Genomic DNA, 24,374 nt, shown 5'->3' with positions numbered 1-24,374 from the left:
AGAGAGAAAGAGACGTGTAGAGTGAAGACATGGCACAGCCGACGAGCAGCGCGTTACGGGCGCTCGCCCTGGAGTACAAAAGCCTACAGGAGGAACCCGTCGAAGGCTTTCGCGTCAAGCTGGTCAACGAGGACAACATGTTCGAGTGGGAAGTCGCGATCTTCGGTCCACCCGACACTCTCTACCAGGGCGGATATTTCAAGGTACCCCGCTGTGCCCCTCTGTGCTGTTTACGGTGTGCATACGTGCGCGCGTGTGTATTTACGGGAGTCGCACCGAGCAACGGCGATACAGGCGATATCGACGGTGTTAGCTCCGCGTTTATACCAGTTTATACGCGCCCCGTCGGTCCCTTCTTGGTTATGTCGCGCTTGTCTACGTCGCGTCCCGTTTCCCACTCCGTCCGAGCCCGAGTTTAATCGGTATTCCACGTAGGAGATTTTTCGTTCACCTCGAAAACGCGTCCTCCTTATCCGCGTTATCGTAAAATAAACAAAGGGTCTTTGTGCGAGCTGTGCCTTTTAAATATGTCCCATGGCGACCTGGCACATATATATTATTTTTACGATAAAACACTTTTTACGATAAAACACGGATTAAACGCGTATCTTAACTTGGCGCATAGTGCAACTCGACGTTATTGACTATCGTTTCGGTTTGCCAGTAAATCCATACGTATACAAGTATAGAGCACGGATTCTATTCTTGGTAATGTGGTGTGGAATACTTATCGCCGCGTGATATCGCGAACATGCATTTGCAACATGTTGTATCTATTCCACTTTGCTAAATACTGAAAATATCTGATATCGAAAAAGGTAGAAAGTTTAAATAAAGTTGACGTATAATTTGATAGATGCAATCGCAAAGATTACTGCGGTTAAATATTGGATTCAAAAACTATTAACGTCTGCACAGCTGAACTATTTGTATTATTCATCCTTTGCGAACGATGTAATTCGATAATAATTATTAATATTTCGACTGCTGTGGCTCACATGACCGCTTTTAATTAGTTTGTGATTTATTCTTGAAGCCAAGGAAATAAATTTATATGTTTGTATCTAATTAAAAAAAAATTATTTTTTAATTAAAAACCGCAGTCTAAATGCGTAGATTGTTTACGTCGAGACTGCGTTTCTGAAAACATGTGGCTTATAATTTGCATTCTATTTTCATAAATCAGATATTTACATTTTGTAGCCTACTCTAAAAATGAGTTATTTATTTGTCTATTTAATTTTAGGAAAAACAAATATTTTTCAAAACAGATTTAGAGGATATCGTCACATTGTAGGCATCCAAATTTGTAATACGAGGAAACAATGATCTGTCAATCGATGCCTATAATTAACTCGATAATGAAACGATTCGAATGATCTGTTTTATCGTCGCCAAATGTTTGCACGTGTGACAATGCGGAATTTCGCGTCGCCGCACAGCTCGAGCGCCTTGTTTCCTATCCTTGAGCCAATGTTTATCTCAGAAACTAAAGCATTTTCCTGCCAAGTGAATTCTGACAATCACATGCGAGTCATTGAGACTACCTTGACCGGTTGATGAAGTCCAATGCTTGGACTTGGACATCTATTATCTTTCCCTTTTTTCAGTCGCCGAAGATTGATTATTCTTGCATTAATATTTAACAAAGTTAGATAGGAAATAGTAACGTTTTAATCAGATAAATAATTTGGCTCTTTTGTTAGATTCGAAATATCGACGTTCTGTCTTTTCTCTTAAAGTCACATTCAAAAATGTTACGTCTGATGGTGAAAAATGTGTGAAATGTAAATGCACGTGTGTGAGAAAAAGATCGAAATGATTTTTCACTTCTGACGACACGAACCAGTGCGATTGCAGAGAAGAGGCAAAAAGAAGCTTTAATGCTCAGCCAGGTTAAAACGCCAGACTGTAAAATGAGTTCTGTCATTGCCGCCGCGGCGCTACGAAGTTTTTGCATGTCCCGTCCGCTTTCTAAACCACTCTCTGCCTCGTCGTGAACGAGTGAACGCCTATTCACGTAACGCAACGTATCTTCCCACAACGTAACCGACAATAACGAGCGCGGCGGTTCTTGCAAGCCGTGTACACCTTGCGCATGTAAATCCCTCTTCGTGGTTATTTCGAAAGACTGCGTCCACTGCTCCGCTCGGAGCACTGAATTAATCTATTATCCATTTTACCGTAATCGTGTTAGACCTTAATCGGTGAATGCTTGCGTTGCGCCGTGCTCAGGTAAACAATCGCTTTCATCTTACGCTGCGTTTGAGGTATCTTCGTGAATGAATAACTTTACGTACTATCATTTCGTTGTCTAAAGGGGTACGAAGTTTCTCGCCTTTATTTATGAACTTTTTCTGGTTAGTTTAAAATCAATTTTTTCCGTTACGAATATTTTGCGAGATCAAACGGCTGATAAATTTAATTGTTTCGGGTTTTAGCTTTATAGATCAAGTTTTATAATGCAAATTTATACAGGACTTTATGCCTTATTTAGCTTGAGATAAACTTCATTTCGCAGAACGCTAAAGGTAGCAACGTAACTATGTATAACGGAATGAGGCTTATCAAAGTCGCGAAAGAGCATTGCGACGTAATTTCGTATCGCGATGATACGAAACGGAACGCTGAAAGAATTGCGTATGCACATAATCTGATTGGATCACGCCTCCCTCATTCATTTTTAATGATCACTGCCTTTTAAAACGAAGCGGAAAATTTCAATTTGACTTGGATTTATGATTGTGTATTCGAAACGTGCGTATGTTGGCACGCGATACTTAAATATCAATGTCTCTCTCGCATTTTAATAGCACATGACGGAGATATCGAGTCTCGTACTCTTTCGGTCTTAACGACGATCCTGGCGATCTTCTCGCAAGATTACGTTCTGCTTATCGAAAGAATCCCCTGTCCCTCCCCTGTCCCCTGATCAAAATTTATGCACGGCTCGGTAAAAGATAGCCGATACGGTTGCCAAGTTACATAAAATGCCATCGAGCATTGTCTCAATTCTATTCTTGGTGCAAGCAGGCCTTTACCGATCGGCACGGCCGACCAACTTTCACCTAATCTCATTCCGCTGAGACGATCGTGCGCCGGTTCGTCGTCAGGGCACGAAAAATCGATCCGCTATCTGACGAGCTCACGATTTTCGACGCAGCAACTTCGCCATTTCATTTTCCACGAAGTCCGTCTCTCGATCAGACTTTATCCTTTCACCTCGTGAAGAGATGGCGGACATCCCGCTTCGCGAGTGCAACTTTTCGCGATAATACAGCTGTGGAATCGATAGTCAATATACCGCGAATCTTTAAAAAGAAGTTGCGGTTGTCGATTTGTTCGGATCCACGATTCTAAAAGGAAAAGTATTTGTTTATATTTTACGCATGTTGACAAAGCTAAAAGTTATTTTTATCTTTTCCTTTCTTTTCGTGAGTTATTACGCGAAAAGAATTTGATTATTACAAAAGAAAATATGATAAACTTTTACAAGTTACAAATTACATACTTTATCTTTATAAAAACGTACATAATTCTATCTGTGAAACTTATAAATTCGAAAGAATTTATATCATAGTTTACAACGCATAAAAAGGTTGACAAAAGAGCGATTGATTGAAATCGGATAATTATAATTAGATTTTGAATAAAATATTGTTATTGCCTCGCCTTTTAATTTCACTTTTAAGCTAAGAATAGAATAGACCGAATGACAGTCTCATTTACAAAAATGCCTGAATCGAATTGATCTCGTCGTCAGGCATGACACGATTCGATAGTTTTAAAAGTTGTCGCCTAGCTCACGTTACACAACGTCGCGTTACGATGACCACAGTTGCTTATTGTCGAAGTAGGTCGCGAAAATTTGTAGGTCACACGGTGGAGTTGCGACGAAAGACGTCGAGGTGATAGTTCCATTCCGGAGCAATCTGCAAAAATCCACACGATTTATAATCTCTCTTCTGCCAAAGCGGTTTTCGAGACGAATAGCTATTATGAAATATAAAAATTCTAGTAGGATTTTGCTATAGAAATAGAAAGTTTGTATTGGAGACATAATTCACGTAATATTTCCTGACAATGGCACATAAGATCGCACGCTGATAATCGCAATCAATATTGCGGCATCACGTAGGAAAACTCGATATGTGCCTATATTTATTTATTTCAATGGGCGTCGATTATTATCAATAAATAAGAATTACAGAAAAATTCCATTTTTTATAAAAAAAATTAATAGTAGAAGTTGAACATGTACGGAAAGAACAATTTTGTTAAAGTGTTTAAAAATTTATCTAGGTACAGATCTGACAATAATTTTGTTGGATTATGTAGGAAAAGGCTCAAAATGGTTGTTAGACTTTTTATAGCATTGCTCATCATGCTTGAGATTTCCTATGTAATTATTTTGATGGTCCAATTAAATTATTTTCAGATTTGTCTAAATTTTTAGATACCTTAGTAGATCATTCTTTTCGTGCATCATTAATTGTCACGTTAAGAAGATAAATAGAAAACACATTATAAAGTTAGAACCTTTTCAACCATTAGCCAGCAATTCCGTTGTAGTTGAATAAGCAGTTCCGGAAAATTGATTGTAACAAAAATTGCTACAATGAGACAATTTGCGAGTACACGTGGCGCAACGCGAATCAGTCCGAGTAGAATTTTCGTGACACTGTAAGCGTGTAGTCGGTAGAAAGTAGGTTAATTCTAGAACGCGGTTATCCCGGAGGACGAGGTGGATATTTGGGCCATGACCAGGTCGCGATCAATATAGCGTCCCCGACGACGAAGCCTCCATCGAATAGCTAGACACCCCTTTCGCGCTTTGGAATAGAAATCGATATCGTTGCAGATTCCCTTGGAGATTCCGAACCCGATCGAAATGTCGAATCGACGTCGAAGCCTGCGCTCCGATTTTACATCTTGTCTCGTTATCTCGGCTACGTTCTAAACGGCCATATTGCTCCACTTTCACGGTATCGCATCGGTGAACTCCGATGTGTTTATTTACAGGTCGTCTAGAGTAATTAATTTCTAGAGCGTTAATTTTTCTTTTTATCAATTTGAATAACAATTTTTTTTAACAAAATATAAGAAATAAGTTATTGTAGCCATTAGCCAATTTCTAACTTTGTACATCGTTGTAAATAACAGATCAGAAAGTTTATGTGTGAAATTGGATCAGACATAAGCTTGACACGAAAAAGTTTCCGATAATTTTTCGAGAGCTCGCATAAACAAGTACTAAAACCGGTATAACTTCGGTGGGTTGACTAATTTTGGTGGTGCACGCACGCGGGAAAATTTCCCACGTTGATCGTGAGAATAGAACCGACGGTCTTACTAGCGCAACGCACATTTTTCCGCACGTGTGTAACGTTAGATATTGAACTCGCTGAAATTATAACGGTTTCAATCCACGTCGATGCATATAGATACGTGAGCGAAGGCGCGTGTCGCGTGGACTACGCGTGGGCGTCTCGGCGACCCGAAGCCGAAGTCGAATGTCTAGAATATATCTTGACGAAGCTTGATTCGTTATGTTACAGGCACACATGAAGTTCCCACCGGATTATCCGTACAGTCCACCGAGCATTCGTTTCATGACAAAAGTTTGGCATCCGAATGTATATGAGGTGAGTGAGAATATATACGAGAATTATCGATCCCCCGCGTGCTCTCTCTCTGCCCGTTTCGACCCTTTCCTCTCGTACGTGTGTACGTGCGTATCCTCCCTTGCGTCCCTTTTCCGTTCATCCTCCTCTCTCCCCCCAATCTCTCTCTCTCTCTCTCTCTCTCTCTCTCTCTCTCTCTCTCTCTCTCTGCTCTCGTCATACTCTCACCGCCCCTCGCTGCTGTATAACGACCATCCCGCTCTGTCCGCTCGTCTGTCCGCCTCTCTTTATCTTCCACCCTCCGCCGCCATAGCTTTTACAACCATCAGCTTTTACATCGTCACTTTCAGCGCTTGTGAAACCAGCCGGGCCGTCCAAACCCCGGGCCGTCGGTACCATCGAGACGCAACGGGCGAACGGGACGGGAAAGGGAAAAAAAAAAGAAAGTAAAAACAGTCAACTCGAAAAATTGCGCGTTACATAGTAGTTCTCGCCAGGAGGTTGCATTCATATTGACGTATCACCGCCACCACATTCTTGGAACGTCCGGCCGTACTATATTTATCGCGAGCCACACGTCGTCAGGTTCGACGTTTGTAAAACTCTGAGATTCCTGTTCTTCCGCCGTATCCGTCGACATGCGAATTTGCGCGACGATTAGCGGGAAAACGAGTTCAGCCGACGAGACAAGTTGGCACACTGCTGATAATACGCGACGTTTTTACGAGGACTGATCGTCGTGTTGTTCGCCACTTTAAAAGGTCGAAAGCACGACCGTTTCCTGTCTGTTACGCCGAAGTACTGCATTTAAACTTCGCTCTCATTCGTTCGTTATAATATCGTCCACGCGAAATAAAACATTGATTAAAATAAGGTATATTAAAATAATTTCTCGCGAAATAGTCCACGTTCTTATAGAAATATCACATATAGCTAACTTGCTCTCATGTGACCAACAAGTACAGGTATAAAATATTAAGATTAGTACGATATTTCGCACGGACCGTATCATTCGGAGTATCTTTTGAGATGGAAGTATTCAGGGTGCGATTGGGAATGCATTTCCGCGTTCTTCTTACATATTGCGGTGGTATCATTTGCGTTTGTACAAAAGTATCGCATTCCCACACGCTTATCGACCTCGGTCGGCGCATCTCTTGCTCGCTGTTCGTCGTATATGACCCTTCGGCGGCTAGCGAAGCGAAGTCAATGACCGTCGAAAGCCCGCGTGGACATCCATGTCCACTCGCCCGTCGTCGATAGGGATGGTAACGACGAGAACGTGTTATGAGTAACGAGGCAAACACGAATACTTTTTTTTTAAAGGTCTGGACTGTCGAAGAGAGGATATTAAAGTTTGTGAATTGTAGACTAGTTACTCTCACAGTTACTCTCTTGCTGCAAACTGGACATGTTTGTAGTATAATATAGAATTAACAGTAAAATAACATAGTTTATGTGTGTAGTATGGAGACGCGAATACGAATATAAAATTGAATATTTTAAATCGGGTATTTTAAATCGCCGTTTACTTCCTATCTCAACTCGAATATCCAAAACAGTTGATCTGTTTGCTAATCGATTGATAAGCTGAACAACTTATCTTTATGTAACTGTAATTATTTACCGTATTTTTTTGCAAATACGGCATTTCTCATTTCTATCATATATCTAACGCTAAATGCCCGTTTTATTTGTATTTCAGCACATTTAAGGATGTATCTGAGCTATTCCAAAAATAGTATTAAATTGATGAAATTGCGGGAAACTCTTCCTTTGTTATCTGTAATATACTAAAAAAAAATTTCAAGTAGATTCACTAAACCGTTAGAAAGTAATTATTATTTTAATTATGATGATTATAAAAATTTAATACTAGTACTGGTCAATTAATAATTTATTTTACGTATTAAAAATATTATTAATAGTATTTTTAATACTGTGTGTGTGTGTGTGTGAAAATAAGTGATTAATTGGCCAGTATTAGTATTAAAGTTCTATAAGAGACGGGAAATGCAACTTTGTCGAATGTAATTAGTAATAAAAGTATTGAAGAAATAGTATCAAAAATTTAATTTGTTTTTACGTATAGATCCTAAATTACTGGAACTTTTTGCAAAATTAAATTCATTTTCACAACGCGGTTTCAGAGAAATTATTATTCATAACAATTTTGCGGTATGTATGGCTCAATATAGCATATTCTGCCCTATTCTGCCATAATAATATATTTATATTATTTAAATAATGCATATTTATCTTTTTTAACCGTATTCCAATTACTTTTTCCGTTTTGCACCGGTAAATAATGTTTTGTTATAGAAAGTTGAAAAATGACAAATAAAATTAATAAAATATCGAAAAGTGAAAAATAATTTAAAAAAAAATATATATATATTGTATTATCTACTATTTATATAAGTTATCACTAGATTTACTACACGTTTGGCGCAGTTATATAAATATTTCGAATTTGGGAGACTTTTGTCAATGGTCGTATCTCAGATACATCCTTAAATTCAAAATACATAGCAAAATCTTGTAGCACGTCGTCTTCATTTTTTCCATTACGCGTGATCATAGCGAAGCCACACTAACTGTAAAGTGAAAATCAACGATCTCTATATCCAGCGAGGTAGACCGTAAAAGAGTAACTCTCGGTTGTACAAAGGAGATTAATCATACGCGAAGAGTCGACTTATCTCGCTTTTTCTTCGCCGCGTGAAATTTTATTTCGATGATAATCTGCGCATTGCGCAAATCCTCGAGAAAACGGCACTTACTTCAGTATGTAGAGGTCTTTCGCAATCGAAGCAGACCGTCGTAGAAGGTTTACTCGATATATACCGCATGGCTTAACACGTATACGGTTCGCTCTTCTCAAGCCCAACTTTCCCCGTCGTGAAATTCATATTATTCGTACGCGTGTGTATCTTGTACATTACGCGAATCTTCCCTGATCTTTTTCGTCGGCACGCAAATCCAGTAATGTACGGTAAATACGGTAAACATTTTACATACGTAAAGAATAAGAGGCAACGGCATTGTTTTATTTAGCTTCGTGTAGATAAAATATATGCAGAGTGCTTTTATAATAAGCCACTGAATATCACGTTTCTTACGCAGAATCTATTTCTAGAATCAATTTCATTATTTTTTTACGCTTCCTCTCACATTTTGTTTGCGTGTAGCTCTCGATATATAGATCTCAAGTGCCGGTCACCTCCACCGGTTACACTTCGCGCGATTCTGCGTCTGTACTCATCGGCTTGTATAAATGCATGCACGGATACAGCGATGCTATCGCCGTCGGAGCGGTCGTGTCAAGTGCCGGGCGTTTACTCGAGGAGCTCGCCTTCGCCTTCGTGGTTTATTACGAGGTGTTCGGAGTCGAGCCACGGTGAAACCACGGTGCGCCTTGTCCTACTTGCCGAACGTCTTCACACAGGAGAGACGAAAGATAGAAGCGATTCTTGTGCATGAGAAAACGTCTGCAGCAATTTTTCTACGATTTTCATAATGTTTGGCACGCGTTTATAGGACGGCCCAAGACTTATGTTTTTTTTTCTACTTGCTATACGTAGCCTTACTTCTCGTATATTGATAGTTTTATTCGATTCCGATAACGCATAATTTTGATTTAAAAAAGTCATATCTCTTCTCCGAATATGGTGTAGAATCACGGTGACCTCGGCGACTTCTCTTCACGTACCGTAAAGGTACATCCGGAGGTCTCGTCCTTCGAGCAACGATGTCTTCTCAGGGACAAGAAACGCGGAACCAGAAGCACCGAGGTCGCTGTGTATTGGCGAAAGGACAACAAAATGAACGCGAACGCCACACGCACAAATTCTTACACATGCACAGGCTCTTTTTTTCTGAAATAACAATAAATATATTTAGAAATTGCAAATAAAAATATATATATGACTATCTTTTCAAGTTGAAGCGAGCATCTTTGTTAGGCTCACCTTAATTTCTTAACAATAAATTATTTAGCACATATGTAAGCGAATAAATACCAAAATACATTATTGGGTAAATTTCCAAAAATAACATACGTAAATTTCAACTCATTGCAGAAAACAAACCGATACAAGGCCTGTTCTTTGTGATTACTACGCTTGTTGGCACTTATTGTGTACACTTAAAACGAAATATATATTTGAAGTTTGGTGAAGGTGAGGTAAAAAATTTTAACGCAGTCCAATGCAACGATAACGAACAGGCTTATTATATTAATCGAAAGGTGAAGAATTAAATGTTAGGAGAATTAGTGTAAAAGGCTACTTCTTTCTTTATGTAGAACGGTGATCTGTGCATATCAATCCTGCATCCACCCGTAGACGATCCACAAAGCGGTGAGTTACCGTGTGAGAGGTGGAATCCGACCCAGAATGTCAGGTGGGTGCACAGTGCCACGCATAAAATCGAAAACAAGAATCCATGCACGGAGAGAATTTTCTTTTAAAATTTACTCTGAAAATATGATAGTTGTGGTACAATACAATATTTTAAAGATTTTTACCATGCACTTTAGTAAAGTTAATCAAACCTATTTTATATTTTATTGTAGTTTTATTAATGAATGAGAGAGGTTTGCATTAAAATTCTTCAAAGTACAATGTTGTCCCACGACTATCATATTTTCAGGGTAAGCTCTAAGAAAAAATTCTCTCCGTGTGAAAGTTGCAATTGTCTGCGATTTAGCAATAATTCTCAAAATATAAAACTGAAGATGCTGGAAATTGTAGAAACAACGATAGAAATTTCTGTTAGAATTATTAATCGATTATATATTTCATCTCAGGACTATCCTGCTGTCAGTGATCTCGTTGTTGAATGAGCCCAACACGTATAGTCCAGCCAACGTTGACGCATCCGTGATGTATAGACGCTGGCGCGATTCCAAAGGAAGAGACAAAGAATATGAAAATATCATAAGGTAAGATATCCTTAGTAATGCCATTGCGTGACATCATCACGCGATTGCAAGAAACTTTGCGCATTTTCGTTGGAATTGTACCGCTATCGGATCCATAGCGTGCTAAAAACTGTGACGACTGTGCGAAACAGATAACTGCGGAAACGAGAATGTCGGTGCAACATAAATATATATATTTTAACGCTCTAGAGCGGCTATATAAACTTATCTAGGAAAACCAATTCTTGTTCTAATTATACACGAAAATGAAAACTGTTTTTTTAACAATTATATTAATTTACCTGTTATTAAGAGGCTATTGTTTAGAAATAATAATAATTTAGAAATAACAATATTTGCATTATAAATAATAATTATTACGTTAGATTTCATGCTAAAGTCGATTAATTGTTCTCTAAAATTTTGGTGTTTACGAATGAAATATTTGTTAGAAAATTCTATATTCCCAAGCAAGCCACAAAAAGATATTTAAAGAATCAAGAAATTCTCAAGGAAATTTTAGATATATTTTAAAAATATATTTAATTTTTCATTTGATAGGCAGAAGATTGGTCACAACCAAGGTAGGTATTTTCTCAATATATATCTCGTTTATGTTTTTTTGTTTAGGAAACAAGCTCAAGCTGCCAAGATGGAAGCCGAAAAGGAAGGTATTGTCGTGCCTGTAACTCTGGAGGATTATTGCATAAAGACTCGAGCGAGGCCGGCCGAACAACAACTAGATATGACGGACTTCTACGATGACGAGTACGAGTTGGATGATGATGAGGATGAGCAGTTGAGCGCGACCGATTACGAGGATGGTGATGATAGTGGTAATGGGGAATCGTGATCCATTTCTTAAATGATAATAAAAAACCGTGAATCGCTAATTATTATATATCAGTTCTGTATAGATTAATAAATTAACGAGCTTCTAAACCGGACGATCTCTCTGTTTTTCCTTCTGGATATCAAAGTTCAAATAAGTATTTTTTTGTCGAAAATGGATAAAATACTCTAAAAAAAATTTAAATAAGATTATGGATATGTCTCTCTTAAACCATCGTCAATCTTTGTTATTTATATTTTTTAAAAACAAATCTATATATATATAGCCTATTCAGACTTTATATATAAAAGAAATTCATGGTTTTTAAAAATTTTATTGTTTAGTAATTTTAAAGATTTTGTTTAACGATGGTTTATGAAAGATAATATTCTTTAACTCTCGCACTACCGAAATATTTGTTGGACAACGAAAATTGAATCATTACGTAATGAAAATTTTTATTTATTATGGCGCGTGATTAAAAAATTTGATTATTCACGTTATGCATATATAATATATTGAATATAATGTTAAGCTATATTTGTTGTATGTATTACACAAATACGCGATATAGGTATTACATAAATATTTAATATATTTTATAGAAACTTATTATGAAACGTGTAAAAAATCAATAGAGTTAATTAAGAATGATGCCAGTTTTCGCTGGGCGAGAGTTAATAGAAAGATTGAAATGTTAATAGTTGTATGAAGTTATGGAGAATTCCGTGTTTACAAGCTCTTTAACTTAAGCAATATGCTACGGCGCATACGCGCGTGAGATATGGATATAAGTACTATGGATAGGAGCACTTTGCTTGTTGTGTTGTGGCTGGCACTTTGATCTTTTAAATAGGAACGGACCAATTGATTTACCTTACAATGATAAACGTTCGATAAAAATAATCATACGTAAGTACTATAAGTACACGATTGATTTTTTTTTTACATTGGACATCTAGTTTCACATCTTATTTAAAGTTGTAAATGGGTACATCAATTGATCCTAAGTATAATATCTATATATAAAATTTGCATTGTTTTGAATAATTATTTATGTTACAATGACACAAAAGAAAAAAAAACTGTCAGGGGAAGAATTCAATCTAGTGTAAGAGAAAAAAGCTGCCGAAGAAGACCTGTTAAAAAATTATCAGTAATAAATTTTGCATCTCACACACTAGAATCCATGTTATACATTGATATCATTAATTATATTTATATATGTATGTGCATCTATATATCGATGTAATCATACTGATATTTTCGCCGTATTATTTTATTGAATTACAAAATGAAATTAACCATAATCATGTTTTTATTTCTTCGCGGGTCTGAATGATAAACTCACTCATGGTTTTAAAAATGAATAACTTTTGCTACATTTTAGTTTTGATTATAAATGACATTAAATGTCTTGAAAAGAATTTATAATGAAACTTATACGCGCATAATGCTACAGCCATAAAAGTTACTTTGGTTTATAATTTTCTTAAAGATCTCTCTTTAGCTATCATCTTTCATAAGAGGAAGTAAAACTTTCCAGTTGAAATTGGTTAAATGTAAGCTTACTACTTAAGTGAAAGGTATTGGATACAAAACTAATCGATTCTGATACTGTCTCTGTGCTCGTATGACTGAAATTGTAAATAGTACGTGAAACTCAATTTTAAAGACACAAAATATATAGGTGGTACTCTTTTACTTATTTCTTTATTAGTCATTTCATTGAAAGACCAATATCGAATGTTGAAAGTGTTTAAATGATAAAATGAAAGCAAGAGGACATTTTTAAATTCCAATAGCTAAGCATATACTCTGCGCTTGTAGTAGTATTGTAGCTGAAGTGAATATCCCTAGTTCCTTCGACGTATTGTAAAATCTTTTCTCATTTCATGTTTTTCTTATATAGCTATTTATAATAATAGAAAACATACAAAGTACTGAAAAAAAAAAACAATAATTTATATACTGCATAATTATTTCCTTCTCTTTTTTGTACATAAAGTTTTTTCTTCATAGAGGTATTAATAAAATTAGCGTAATATTATCACATATGCTTTGTCGATAATTTAGTGAATATGGGTAATAATGTCAGGTAATGTTAATCATTTACTATTAATTACCTTTTTCACATGATGATAGGCTAATGTGAGGAAATATGTGTAAATACATTTTATTATGGCAAAAACTGGCTTTTTGTGTATCTTCTTAACTACTATTATATTCCGCACATCGGTAAATAATGAGGCGATATGTATAAAAATATGGTTTATTCTTTACACAGCTGTACATGCACAGGATAATGAGATTATAAACGTTTCCATATCATTTTTTATCAATATAAAAAAACCGCGGAGTGATAACTACTGACCATTATAATCGAATTGTAGAGGTAGTTGTGAGTGAACGTTTTTATCATAATCATCATTTTTTGTTCCGCGTATATAGAACAGAAGGCACATCGAAATTGCAAAATAACTTTGTTATTCGAATAAAAATACACAATTTTTTAAATTTGAAACGAAAATATGTGCTGCAATAAACACGCTTCATAATGAGTCAGTATGTCGATTAATTGAATCCTGTGCATACGATATGCAGCTTTCCGATAGAAAATGTTAATAAATACAAGAAAACATGAGAAGAAACAAAACTGAAAACAACATAATATTATCGTCGATATGTTGGTGGGACATTCATAAGCTTTATCTTACGGCTAGCATTATGTCTAAAAATTATTTAATAGCTTATTTTGAACGATATTAATCTGAGATTATTGTCATGTACGATTATGGACGGTTGTTTAACGAGACTGTTGATGAGCCCAGCACTGCGAGCAATAATATTGGTTTTCTGGCGATCCAAAGAATTGGCAGTGTTCACTGCGGCACTCCTTCACGGTGCCCTGTACAAATGGCAACTTTTAATTAACAGAATTTATTCCTTTTGAAAATTACTTGACATACCTTTAAATGGTCACTATTATTCCAAGTCTCTGGTCCCGTATTACTTGATGGAGTTTTATCAATAAAAAATGTAGATCTGTGAAAAAAATGTTAATTTACTCTTCATGATTAGATATAGTGAAGAAAGTCTAGATTTTGCAATTATACCTCGAAAGATAAAGCGTATGATTTTTGTTTGTGTTAGTAGGTAATAGTTTGTTAACGCTCGCATGACTATCGCGATCACTGGCAGCGTAAAATTTGGACTTGCCGGCACCGTAATTTAGTTCACTACCTGTGTCATCCACCTGATGATCTTGTAGATATCTGCAATATATAAATACAGCAAATCGATGTAACTATGATCCACACTCTTCTGATTTATCGAATAATCAAAGTGGAAATACCTTGCATGGGCACACTGAAGATAATTTTGAAGCATTTGATCCACGTACTGATGACGTCTACTCTTTATTCTCACACACAACAAGCCTTCTGTCGAAATTCCACCGCTCGTGGAAGGCGGGCTCTTTGGCCTTTTGTTCGTCATAGACCATATTTTTTTACTGACAGATTTACCGATAGAACCGAATTGTTTCGCGACCTCTAACAATTGCTTCGCGGTTTTCGATAAAGAACCATCCGAATCAGAAAGCCTGTCGATATCTTCGGACGTGAAACTTTGATACTCGCAATCTAAATACTGTCGCAACAAAGCCTCCATCTGCATACAAGTAATAAAATGATTCCGTTATCAATTTAATACTTTATTAACAATATGCTAAATCAGGCCTGTCCAACACTTTGCTCGTGAGCCGAAACGCTTCCACCTCCCCACCATCTCGGTAAAGCGAGACAGAGCGAAAATAACAAAGGATAGACACATAGATGCCATCTAAATTCAAGTCTGTCCAAGCGTCGTAGAAATCTGGTCATCATCAGTTATTTTAAAAATCATTGATGATGATCAGATTAAAGATCAAAACGTTTGATTAAAATTTTATTGTAATTTTTGGGTGTCATAAACAAGAATAATAAACAAAATAAAAACACCTACTATAATTGCAAATTGAGAAATTGGCTCCCTTTTGGTTCCTTCTTTCTACGACGCTTGGACAGATCTGATTCAGGTGGAGAGGTGGAAGCGTTTCGACTCACGAGCAAAGTGTTGGACAGGCTAAATGTATGCAACAGGATACTTACGGTATCCTGCGTACAAATTAACAATTCTCGTGAACCATCAACCCAATCCCAATCAGGGCCAGGATCCACGGCAAATAAGACTGATAACAGTTTGCCCGTGTCTGGATCTACTAATGGTATACTAACGCCTTCACCACAAGCGCTGCCATAATCATTGCAGCCATCTACAGTTACAAGCGGGGAGAAATGAGCAGAATGATATGCCAAAAGTAAGGGTGTTCTATGACAATGCGAAGGCGGCACTTCCAGGGGTAAATACACTCCACCGAATGGGATTGGTGCTAAAGCTACTCCATCCGCGTCCTTCAACATAGTTTCTGCTATAATTATTATAGGCCTTCTTAAGATATGAGCCAAGGTTAACACGTGTATCTGAAATCAAAATATATTGTATATCTAACTAAAATAAAAGTTGATAGTCAAGAAAAGATGTTATAATACTTCTTCAAGACTCTGATAAGAGGTAGCAGTCTGATTTCTGATTGTAGGAGATGCCATATCCACTATACTTTGCCATTCTGATAACCATTCCGCTTCTGTGTACGATAATCCAGCCGCTTCATTCAGGCTCATTTGTCTCCACTTCCATCGTCTAATAATTATGGTATTAAATAAATAGGTGTCTCAAATATTTATCTCTCGTCTTTTAAAATTAATATTTTCTTATTTTATACCTGAAAAGTGCATGTCTGTATTCTCCTTTGGTCAAAGTATTGTGTAATGCCTCTCGCAGAGTAAGTAATCTATCATGAAAGCCCCACATTCCCAATGACGCAGCGTGAAGTAGACAGTTGCCATCTCCAGATGTTGCTAGTGGCCAAAGAATTCTAGTGCTTCCACTTTTGTACCACCAGTTTAATCGACCTGCAGCTTCTAAAGAACTCAGGCATCCATTCTCTATCAGATCCTTCTCCAAGAATTTACGAAATGAATCTAGATATAAAATATCAATCAAAAGTTTGCTAATGTTAATAAAAAACAATTAGGATACACATTGCATTTGGATAAAGAATGATACCTGGATACACAGACAAGTCTGGCAATGAAAATGTGAATTCTGGTGTATCGAGTGTTCCTAAGGCTGCCAATTGTAAACGAGCATAGGAAACAATCGCTGCATTTTCAGTTGCGCGGGAGATACCTCTAGCCAGTTTTTTTGTAGCACCCGTAGTGCTGTCCAAGCCATTACCAGGAGGACTCTCGCTCTCCAAGCCACTCTCCAAGCCATCGTACATGGATAAACCAACACTCATAACACAGCTGTCCTGTCAATCAACACAAAAAATGATCTTATGTTAAGAATGAGTCATCAGTCATTAGTCATAGCATGTCAGCTTCAAATAAAGAATTAAATTGATCCATCGCACACATAATTAAATTAGATAATTTATTCCAGAACATTCCAATACCATTACAAATAGATTATAATATTATTCTTGCAAATTATTAGGCCAATTAGATAATCAGATAACCTATAAAATTTCAGATTAATCCCTAAATGTTATCAAAATGTATTTAATAAATTCTGAGCACACCTCTCGATGATGTATCGTATTTGTCAATTTTATTAAAGAGAATAATTAAATAAAAATAGAAATATTAAACTTATAATTTTTGACATTAAATTTTGACAATTGTATCATCCATACAATCATTAAGCCTTCACAAAATAAATAAGCCATATTATAGTCTACTTCTCGGATTAAAAGAGTGACAGTTTTCACGATGGCTAATTCTAACCGTAAACAGACCGTAAAAAAAAACGTTCTCGCGAGAAAGTCCTGAAGTATATATTAGTACACGATATGTTTACGTGATATATATATATACATATATACATACGTATACAGGCGATCTACAGAAATAGGACAAGGTTTCGTAGCGGCCACCACCTACGGTAAAAAAAGAAATACGCAACGCGTGAAAATCGATCGCGACGCACACCTCCTCGGAGACGAAAAATACGACTTTCGCTTTCGTTCGATAGTTGTCTGCGCGTAAACATATGCGTGAGAGTCTTGTCTCGATACGGGATGTCCAAGACGGGAGAAGGAAAAGAGAGAGAAAAACGAGGAAGAGCGAGAAAGAACGATCTATAACGATCGCGAATGCGAACCTTGGGCCGTTATCGAATTAGCTCGCGGACACGACGCAGTAGCACGACTGCCGATTTTCCAGCCGATGTCCCAGTTGACGTTCCGACGTGATCCTTCTCATATTTTGCCCATGCGATCCTCTGTCAGGCTCGCCGCGATGACTGGGATGACAGATCGTAAGCGCGCGCGGACACGAAGCGCCGCGTGTCCGAATACTTCGATCTCGCGGGATCACAGCGAGTATAAACACGGCGACATAACCTACGGATTCGTAGATGCAACGTAGTGGGAGGCTCCGAGAACCGACTCGAATCGACTGCGCGACAGGAATCCGCGAGCGCGGCGCGGCGGCGCTCGCACGGTAATTGCACGCACGGTGAAACTTTAAACGGGTCACATGTCTCAACGTCGCGTGACGCGTGACGGCCAGCCGCCGTGTACGCGTGCGCGTTACGCTAGCGTGCCTCGAGCGATTCGCGCGAATTTTCTACGCTTTAGTGAAAGGCGGAAAAAAAGGCAAAAAAAATAATAGGTCGCGTTCGTAGCACGTAGGATGAAAACTCGGCGTTCGTATAAATATACACGCGATGACGCGCCGATATTGAATTTTTCTGCATCGACAGATAAGACACGATGACTCATTCTTTTGTTTGTTATTTATATGCTATATTTGGAACAGAATTTTTTCGACTGTCACGAGATAATATCAAATGATATCGAAGACCGATGGCTGGGATTTTATCGCAGTTTTACGCGGTTGAAAAAAGACTGCATTAACGTCTTCTCGACGAGCATTGTGATTAGAGTGAAAACAGTCAGATGGCACCACATAGTGTAATTTCCAAGGTTGTGCCTTTACGCGTAAAATGTAATAATCCATAAATCTATATCCACATTATATATACAACGTAGACTATGTAAATTATGTTTTACGTCATATATGTAAATTGTGTTTTACGTCATCTATGGATAAGCGAAGCTTTTTATGTATTGCACTAGATTGCACTAGTAGCCAGCGTTTTTAGACAAATTTGAAACGAATTAATGGTACGGCGACATCGTTCTGTAATGTCACATGACGAGTGTATTGCGTTTCATGCATCATGTATCACTTATTTTTGTTGTTCATCAAATATTAAAGAAGGATAAAATGATACATCATGCGCATCACGCATGAAATGGAACGCATATATTTAAGACCGTCTTAAGTAAAGAGTTAATAAGAACGGACTATGAATATGTGCCGACTGTCCGTAGGGACAGTGATACTTATAATTCCTTTGAAGGGATTGAGTCCCCGAGTCGGTTCAATCCGTCACGCACGCGTCAATTTGAAATTTGATCGAGACTATTTCGCCTCTTTTTGCGTCTCCTGCGAATACATTATTGTAGCTGTCTAAAACGCGCGTAAAAAGCACCGAATTGAGATCATTTAGGCTGCGGTCCATTTGACGCTACAAACGTTTCGAAGCATTCTTTGATTAGTCAATTAGTAAAATTCTTTGTTCTGGTTGGCCGCTCAAACGCTTCGAAGCGTTTGTAGCGTCAATAAAACGACGGCGGCTCTTACAGCGAAAAGTAGCCACCCAATATTGCTTTTTCTTGTACGATTTCTCCTCATTTTCTTGCAATTTTCGCATAATTGCACACAATACCAATATTCGTCGTTTCCTATTCTCTTTAACTACTATCGATGGCAATTCTTTTCGCAATGTTTCTGACAACATACTGTTCGAGCAATTTAAATTTACTTTGACACGCATTCTTAATCTTTTATTAGTTTAACACACGAATTAAATCTGTAGGAAAAACGATTTAAAAAATATAGAATATCAATCCAGCGGCTAGCTTCTTCTCTTTTTAAGTTAATCGCTTCTGCACTGAGAGAAAACAAAATAGTTCCAGCAACTATAAATTTGGCAACTTTTGCAATTAAAGTACCTGTAACTAGTTTTACAAAGTAATAGAAACTAAAGTAATGCTGAATATTATAAAAATATAGTCACGGTAACAAATTGTATGCACTATTAATTGGTAGTGAAGTAGTGACTCAACTACATTGAGTAGTTACTTGGACTTCATGCAAATAGATATAACAATTACATTTTTCTAGTTTAGACAAAAATTTTTAAAGTGTCGCTCAGTACGAGTAGTACGCGGCTTTGTCACCAGAGGGACGTAGTGGAGTTCAGTTTCTCCTAAGAAGGAAACCACTCGCTTACAATAAAAGGCGCAGCGTTGGTTTCGAACTTGGAAGACAAAAATAAATAAGAAATGCATACACAAATTTGTAACTATGTATTATAAAGCTTTAATAAGAACAATAAGTAAATTAAGTGAACTAAGAAAATATAGTAATATTAACCATTTATAAATTGTTTATATGGTTAATATACTATATTTTCTTAGTTCACTTAATCTAGTATTCTTATTAGAATTTAATAATATGTATATAGTTGAGGCGCTATTTCACTACAAATTTATAGTTACTGATACGACTTTTTTCTCTGAGTGTGCCTCCTTGAATCCAGCGGCTAGCTCCATGAAAAAGAAGGAGGACTTTAGCGGCTGCCGTTTTGTCGACGGTGACTCATAGGGGGTCAAAGTGGGGAGAGCCGGCAGCGTTTTGACGCTGCGTGAAATTGCACCTTTAATCGTTCGTTTTTCAAACCGTCTCAGTTTGAACGGTGCGCGCCTGCGCGGCAGCTGGTCGTCATGACACTCGCACAGTTGCCTTTCGTACGAAACGCGTGTAGCAGCAAACGCTTCTCAGTTAATCGCTGCATTTATCGAGTAAGAGTTTACAACGAACGGAAATTCTTGTTGGGAGTGTTGACTAAAGTGATAGATGATTGTCGGAACGTATCGATTATCGCGGGTATTCGCGATCGACATCATTTCACGATCGATATTACGTCGTGGTGTGTCAGTCGAAACGGGAACATTCTAGTGAGAACAGATTCCGACGCTGTAGTTCGTAGCCACGGAACAGCGATCTTTACGATTCCTTCGAAAAGATCGACACCCGATTAATGTACTTTCTAATGTGATATGACGCGTCTAGATACGTTATTACGTGACGTCGCGTTTTACTCCTTTGCGTACGCGCCGATTTGAAATTTGATTCGGACTATTTCGCTCCTTTTTGTGTCTTTCGCGAAATAAATTCTTCCGTATTTCTTTAAATCTCTAAAGAAAATATCGAGTATATCATTGTAGTTGTCGTAAAATGGGCGTAAAAAACGCTGAATTATCGTCGCGGTCGTCTAATCGTCCGTATTTCAAACTATTTCGGTTCAAACGGGTAACCGGCGCGGCGTAGAACGGCGCGCGCATGCGCGGACAGTGCCGGCCGTGCGGGAGCCGGCCGCCATGACACTTGTGCGGCGCCTTTGGTACGGAATCACGTGAAGCGAACGATCCTTGATTAATCGCGGCTTTTATCGAGTAATAGCTCACGACAGGTGAATATTCTTGTCGAGTGTTGACTGAAGTAACAAGTGATCGTTCGAAAGTGTCGGCTATCGCGAGTGTTTGTGATCGACGCAGTTTTGTAGTGGATATTGCGTCGTAGTGAATAAAGTCGACGTTACAGTGTCGGTGAGTGCATATTCCGATGCCATTGTCACGGGAAAATGGTCCTTATGATTTCTCCGAAGGGATCGATGCCCGATTAGCGAACTTTTCATTAGATCTAGACGTAATTATATCCAGCGTCTATTGCTCGGAATAAAAAATCCTCCATTACATGCATTTATGAAATATTGGATACGGTATATTGAAAGACGATAGATGGTGAGTGTACGGATTCGTTGCGTTAACTCCGTGTGATCGTAGTATTAATGGACATAATATATCTCGTTGATAATACAATGATGGTGCTGTAATTGTAGATGCTGTAATGTATTTGTAATACATTAAAAATTTTTTAATAATACTATCTACTATAGTTATAAAAATCACACACACAATTGTTTTATTTCACAATCAAATATTGCAATTTTAGAAACGAAATTGAACTTGAAGAATAACTTAAAAAAATAATTTAAAAAATCAAATTTTAATATAGACATGGACAGTGGTGGATTTTGATATTTTGATAATTTTAATGTAGCTTAAAAAATTTGCAGACTTTTATAATAATGAAGTCTTAAATGTGTATAAACTACACTAAAGAAGAGTTCGTCGTCCGGTATATGTGACAATAATTAGCAAGGAACAATTATGTGTGTAAAGCAATTAGAATCGCAGGACAAAGATCGCGTTTTGCAAAATCGCGGTGTGGCGTGGCGGACTTGCGTTTCTCGTGTTTCTTCGGTAATGAAATGTATGGAAATGTAACTTTAAAAGTTTGTTAAGTCATCGTATAATTAACTGCCTATTTCGGCAATCGTTTTCTCAATGTGGAGTAGCGGAGTCCTTCTAAGGTGAAATTTTCAACGAGTGGAGAAAACTTCAATATCCTAGCTGATGAGAAAAGATATTGGTTATTTAAATATGTATATAATTATTAACATTACATATGCACAGATGCAATTATTTTTCTCCAATATTTATAAAAATAGAATGCCTTTTATGTATTATATTTTAATATATATAATAATACATACTTATATCATATATTTATTGTGACGATAATGGGCCAATAAAGACTGAGCTCAATAATTAAATATTATAAATTAATTTGCAAATTTGTTATTTATATACGTGATATTTCCAATCTATTTTCTGAACTTTGAAAAATGTCAGTCTCTAATTTCTTTCTAATTACAAGCTTTTCGATGAAAATTTAGTAAACATGCAGGCAGAGAGAAATATTGGAATGGAATAAAATAATCGTTATATTGTATATTTAATTAATTATTTAATTAAATAATTAAATATTTGAATAATTATTCATTCAATTTATCATGTGTGAATAATTAACCAAATATTATTATTAATTATGTTTTATAATTAAATCGAAATAATTCAATAATGTGTTAGCATACATAAAATGCGATAACATTCATAATAATTACAATGCATTAATTTTTTCCAGATACAGCTGAAGGCGTATTTAGCTAGGGTACAACGACCACCAGTGAGTAAACTCATTTATTATCTTACATATTACAATATTGATATCAATTGTTGTTTTTATTTCCTATTATTTATTTTATAATCTTTTGGACAATTGAGGATTGTGCTTTGACAATTGTATCTTCATTTGCGATTTACATTTTTGAGATTAAATATTAAAATTAAAATTACTTTCTTCCTATTTTATAAAAAAAAATCTCAAATTTTTTGATAATAGTGTTATATATTGAAAGGAAGTTGTAAAATACGGGCAATTTAGATTATACGAATGTATGTAAAAAATAAAATTCATACAGATGTAGATTATAAAGAATTGCATTTATATAGAAATATTGAAAATATGATTATTATAGAAATATTGAAAATATATAAATAATTATTATAGAAATATTGAAAATATGATTATTTATTATAACTTCAATGTACCTATAATAAATATCCTTTAATTATTTTTATTTTGTAAATTCATTACATTAATTGCATTTAATGTTTTTGTAAATGAACAGATTGCCAAAGTACTGTTTTTGGATGTGCTGTATAACGATGCAGCGAAAAAGCCACGATTATTGATACAATTACTTATACAGCAATTGGTATAATCAACTCGCTTTTATGGTGCGCGTTTCGCCAAACGGTTCCCTTCTTTCGTCGGGTATCATAAAGTTCGAAGGCCTTTTAAACGTGATGCGCTTTATGAAAGGAAATCTTGTACAGCGTTGTAAAAGATGTTTCATTATACCTTTTTCTTAGTGCATTTTCGTTATATAACTTTTGTAATTACATAAACATTTTTTAAATTTATTTTATCTTAACGCGCTTTTGAGAAAATTAGTCAAATTTTAATTAGTTAAGCTTTAGCTTCAATTTTGATGATAACTAATCATTAACAAGAAATTGTTTAAAACGCGATAACAATAGTTATAAATCGTAAAAAAAGATACACTCAGTTTTAATGCTTCGTAATTTTTTCAATACAAGCTAGAATTCATTAATATTAGAAGGATAATAGTTTATAATATTGGTTATACGATATATTTTTTATTACTACAATAACTATCAGTTATTTTTCTGAATAAATATAGAGCCAATTATAAACCAGTTAGGTTCCGTCTATAGCCAAAGAATATTTCGCTTATCTGAAGTTATCATTATTTAGATGATCTAGAAAAATTTTATGATAGTCATTTAATGAGCAATGCAGCTTACATCATTTATGAATATTTAATGACATCATTTCAAAACGGATATCTGACAATTTTTAAATGACAGTTCCAATTAATTTTCTTTATTATTAATCGTTTAACGCGAAATAATGTTTCGAATTAGTGATTCGAGACTGTTCAATATGGATAGAATTGTAAGCGGCACAGTTAAGAAAAAGTGACACTAATGATAATCGGGAGATGACCAATTGTTGATTTACTTGGTTGATTTGGAAATACGGTTTATGAGCCACTGTGGATAAAAGGGATGGGTGAGAGGGATAGCGGGACAGGGGAAAGAATATCTTGGAATGGTAATGGTAATGGTACCGGTGCAGAATGTCGGAAACGCGGATTATACGAGCATTCTTTTCTTGTCCAATACTTTCTTCAACGTCATCTTCGTCGAGTCTGTTTACAGTTAAGGACACGACGCGATGCCGAGGTGAAATTAAATGTCCGG

General features: G+C 36.5%; 2 protein-coding genes across 2 annotated transcripts in view; one reads left to right on the top strand and one right to left on the bottom strand.

Moving 5' to 3' along the window:
* LOC108721790 (ubiquitin-conjugating enzyme E2 R2) overlaps positions 1 to 11,533 on the top strand; it is a 12,107-nt gene extending 574 nt beyond the window's left edge. The window contains exons 1-5 of the mRNA XM_018446550.1: positions 1 to 203; positions 5,559 to 5,645; positions 9,931 to 10,028; positions 10,435 to 10,569; positions 11,179 to 11,533. The exon at positions 1 to 203 is cut by the window's left edge and continues 574 nt beyond it. Coding sequence (XP_018302052.1) covers positions 30 to 203; positions 5,559 to 5,645; positions 9,931 to 10,028; positions 10,435 to 10,569; positions 11,179 to 11,401 — 717 coding nt within the window. The 5' untranslated portion in view covers positions 1 to 29 and the 3' untranslated portion in view covers positions 11,402 to 11,533. The remainder of the gene's footprint in view (positions 204 to 5,558; positions 5,646 to 9,930; positions 10,029 to 10,434; positions 10,570 to 11,178) is intronic.
* A 1,888-nt stretch (positions 11,534 to 13,421) lies between these two features.
* Positions 13,422 to 18,124, bottom strand: LOC108722407 (OTU domain-containing protein 7B). Its single transcript, XM_018447507.1, has 9 exons — positions 17,648 to 18,124; positions 16,550 to 16,796; positions 16,206 to 16,464; positions 15,973 to 16,123; positions 15,532 to 15,903; positions 14,736 to 15,052; positions 14,497 to 14,655; positions 14,350 to 14,425; positions 13,422 to 14,288 (listed from the first exon to the last, which is right to left on the bottom strand). The coding sequence occupies exons 2-9, from the start codon at positions 16,782 to 16,784 to the stop codon at positions 14,187 to 14,189; spliced, it is 1,671 nt and encodes a 556-aa protein (XP_018303009.1). The 5' UTR covers positions 16,785 to 16,796; positions 17,648 to 18,124; the 3' UTR covers positions 13,422 to 14,186.
* Positions 18,125 to 24,374: the final 6,250 nt, after the last annotated feature.

This window comes from Mycetomoellerius zeteki, unplaced genomic scaffold (assembly GCF_001594055.1).
Source record: "Mycetomoellerius zeteki isolate Tzet28-1 unplaced genomic scaffold, Tzet1.0 scaffold105, whole genome shotgun sequence".
Classification (NCBI taxonomy): domain Eukaryota; kingdom Metazoa; phylum Arthropoda; class Insecta; order Hymenoptera; family Formicidae; genus Mycetomoellerius; species Mycetomoellerius zeteki.
This window is presented reverse-complemented; position numbering and strand designations above follow the sequence as displayed.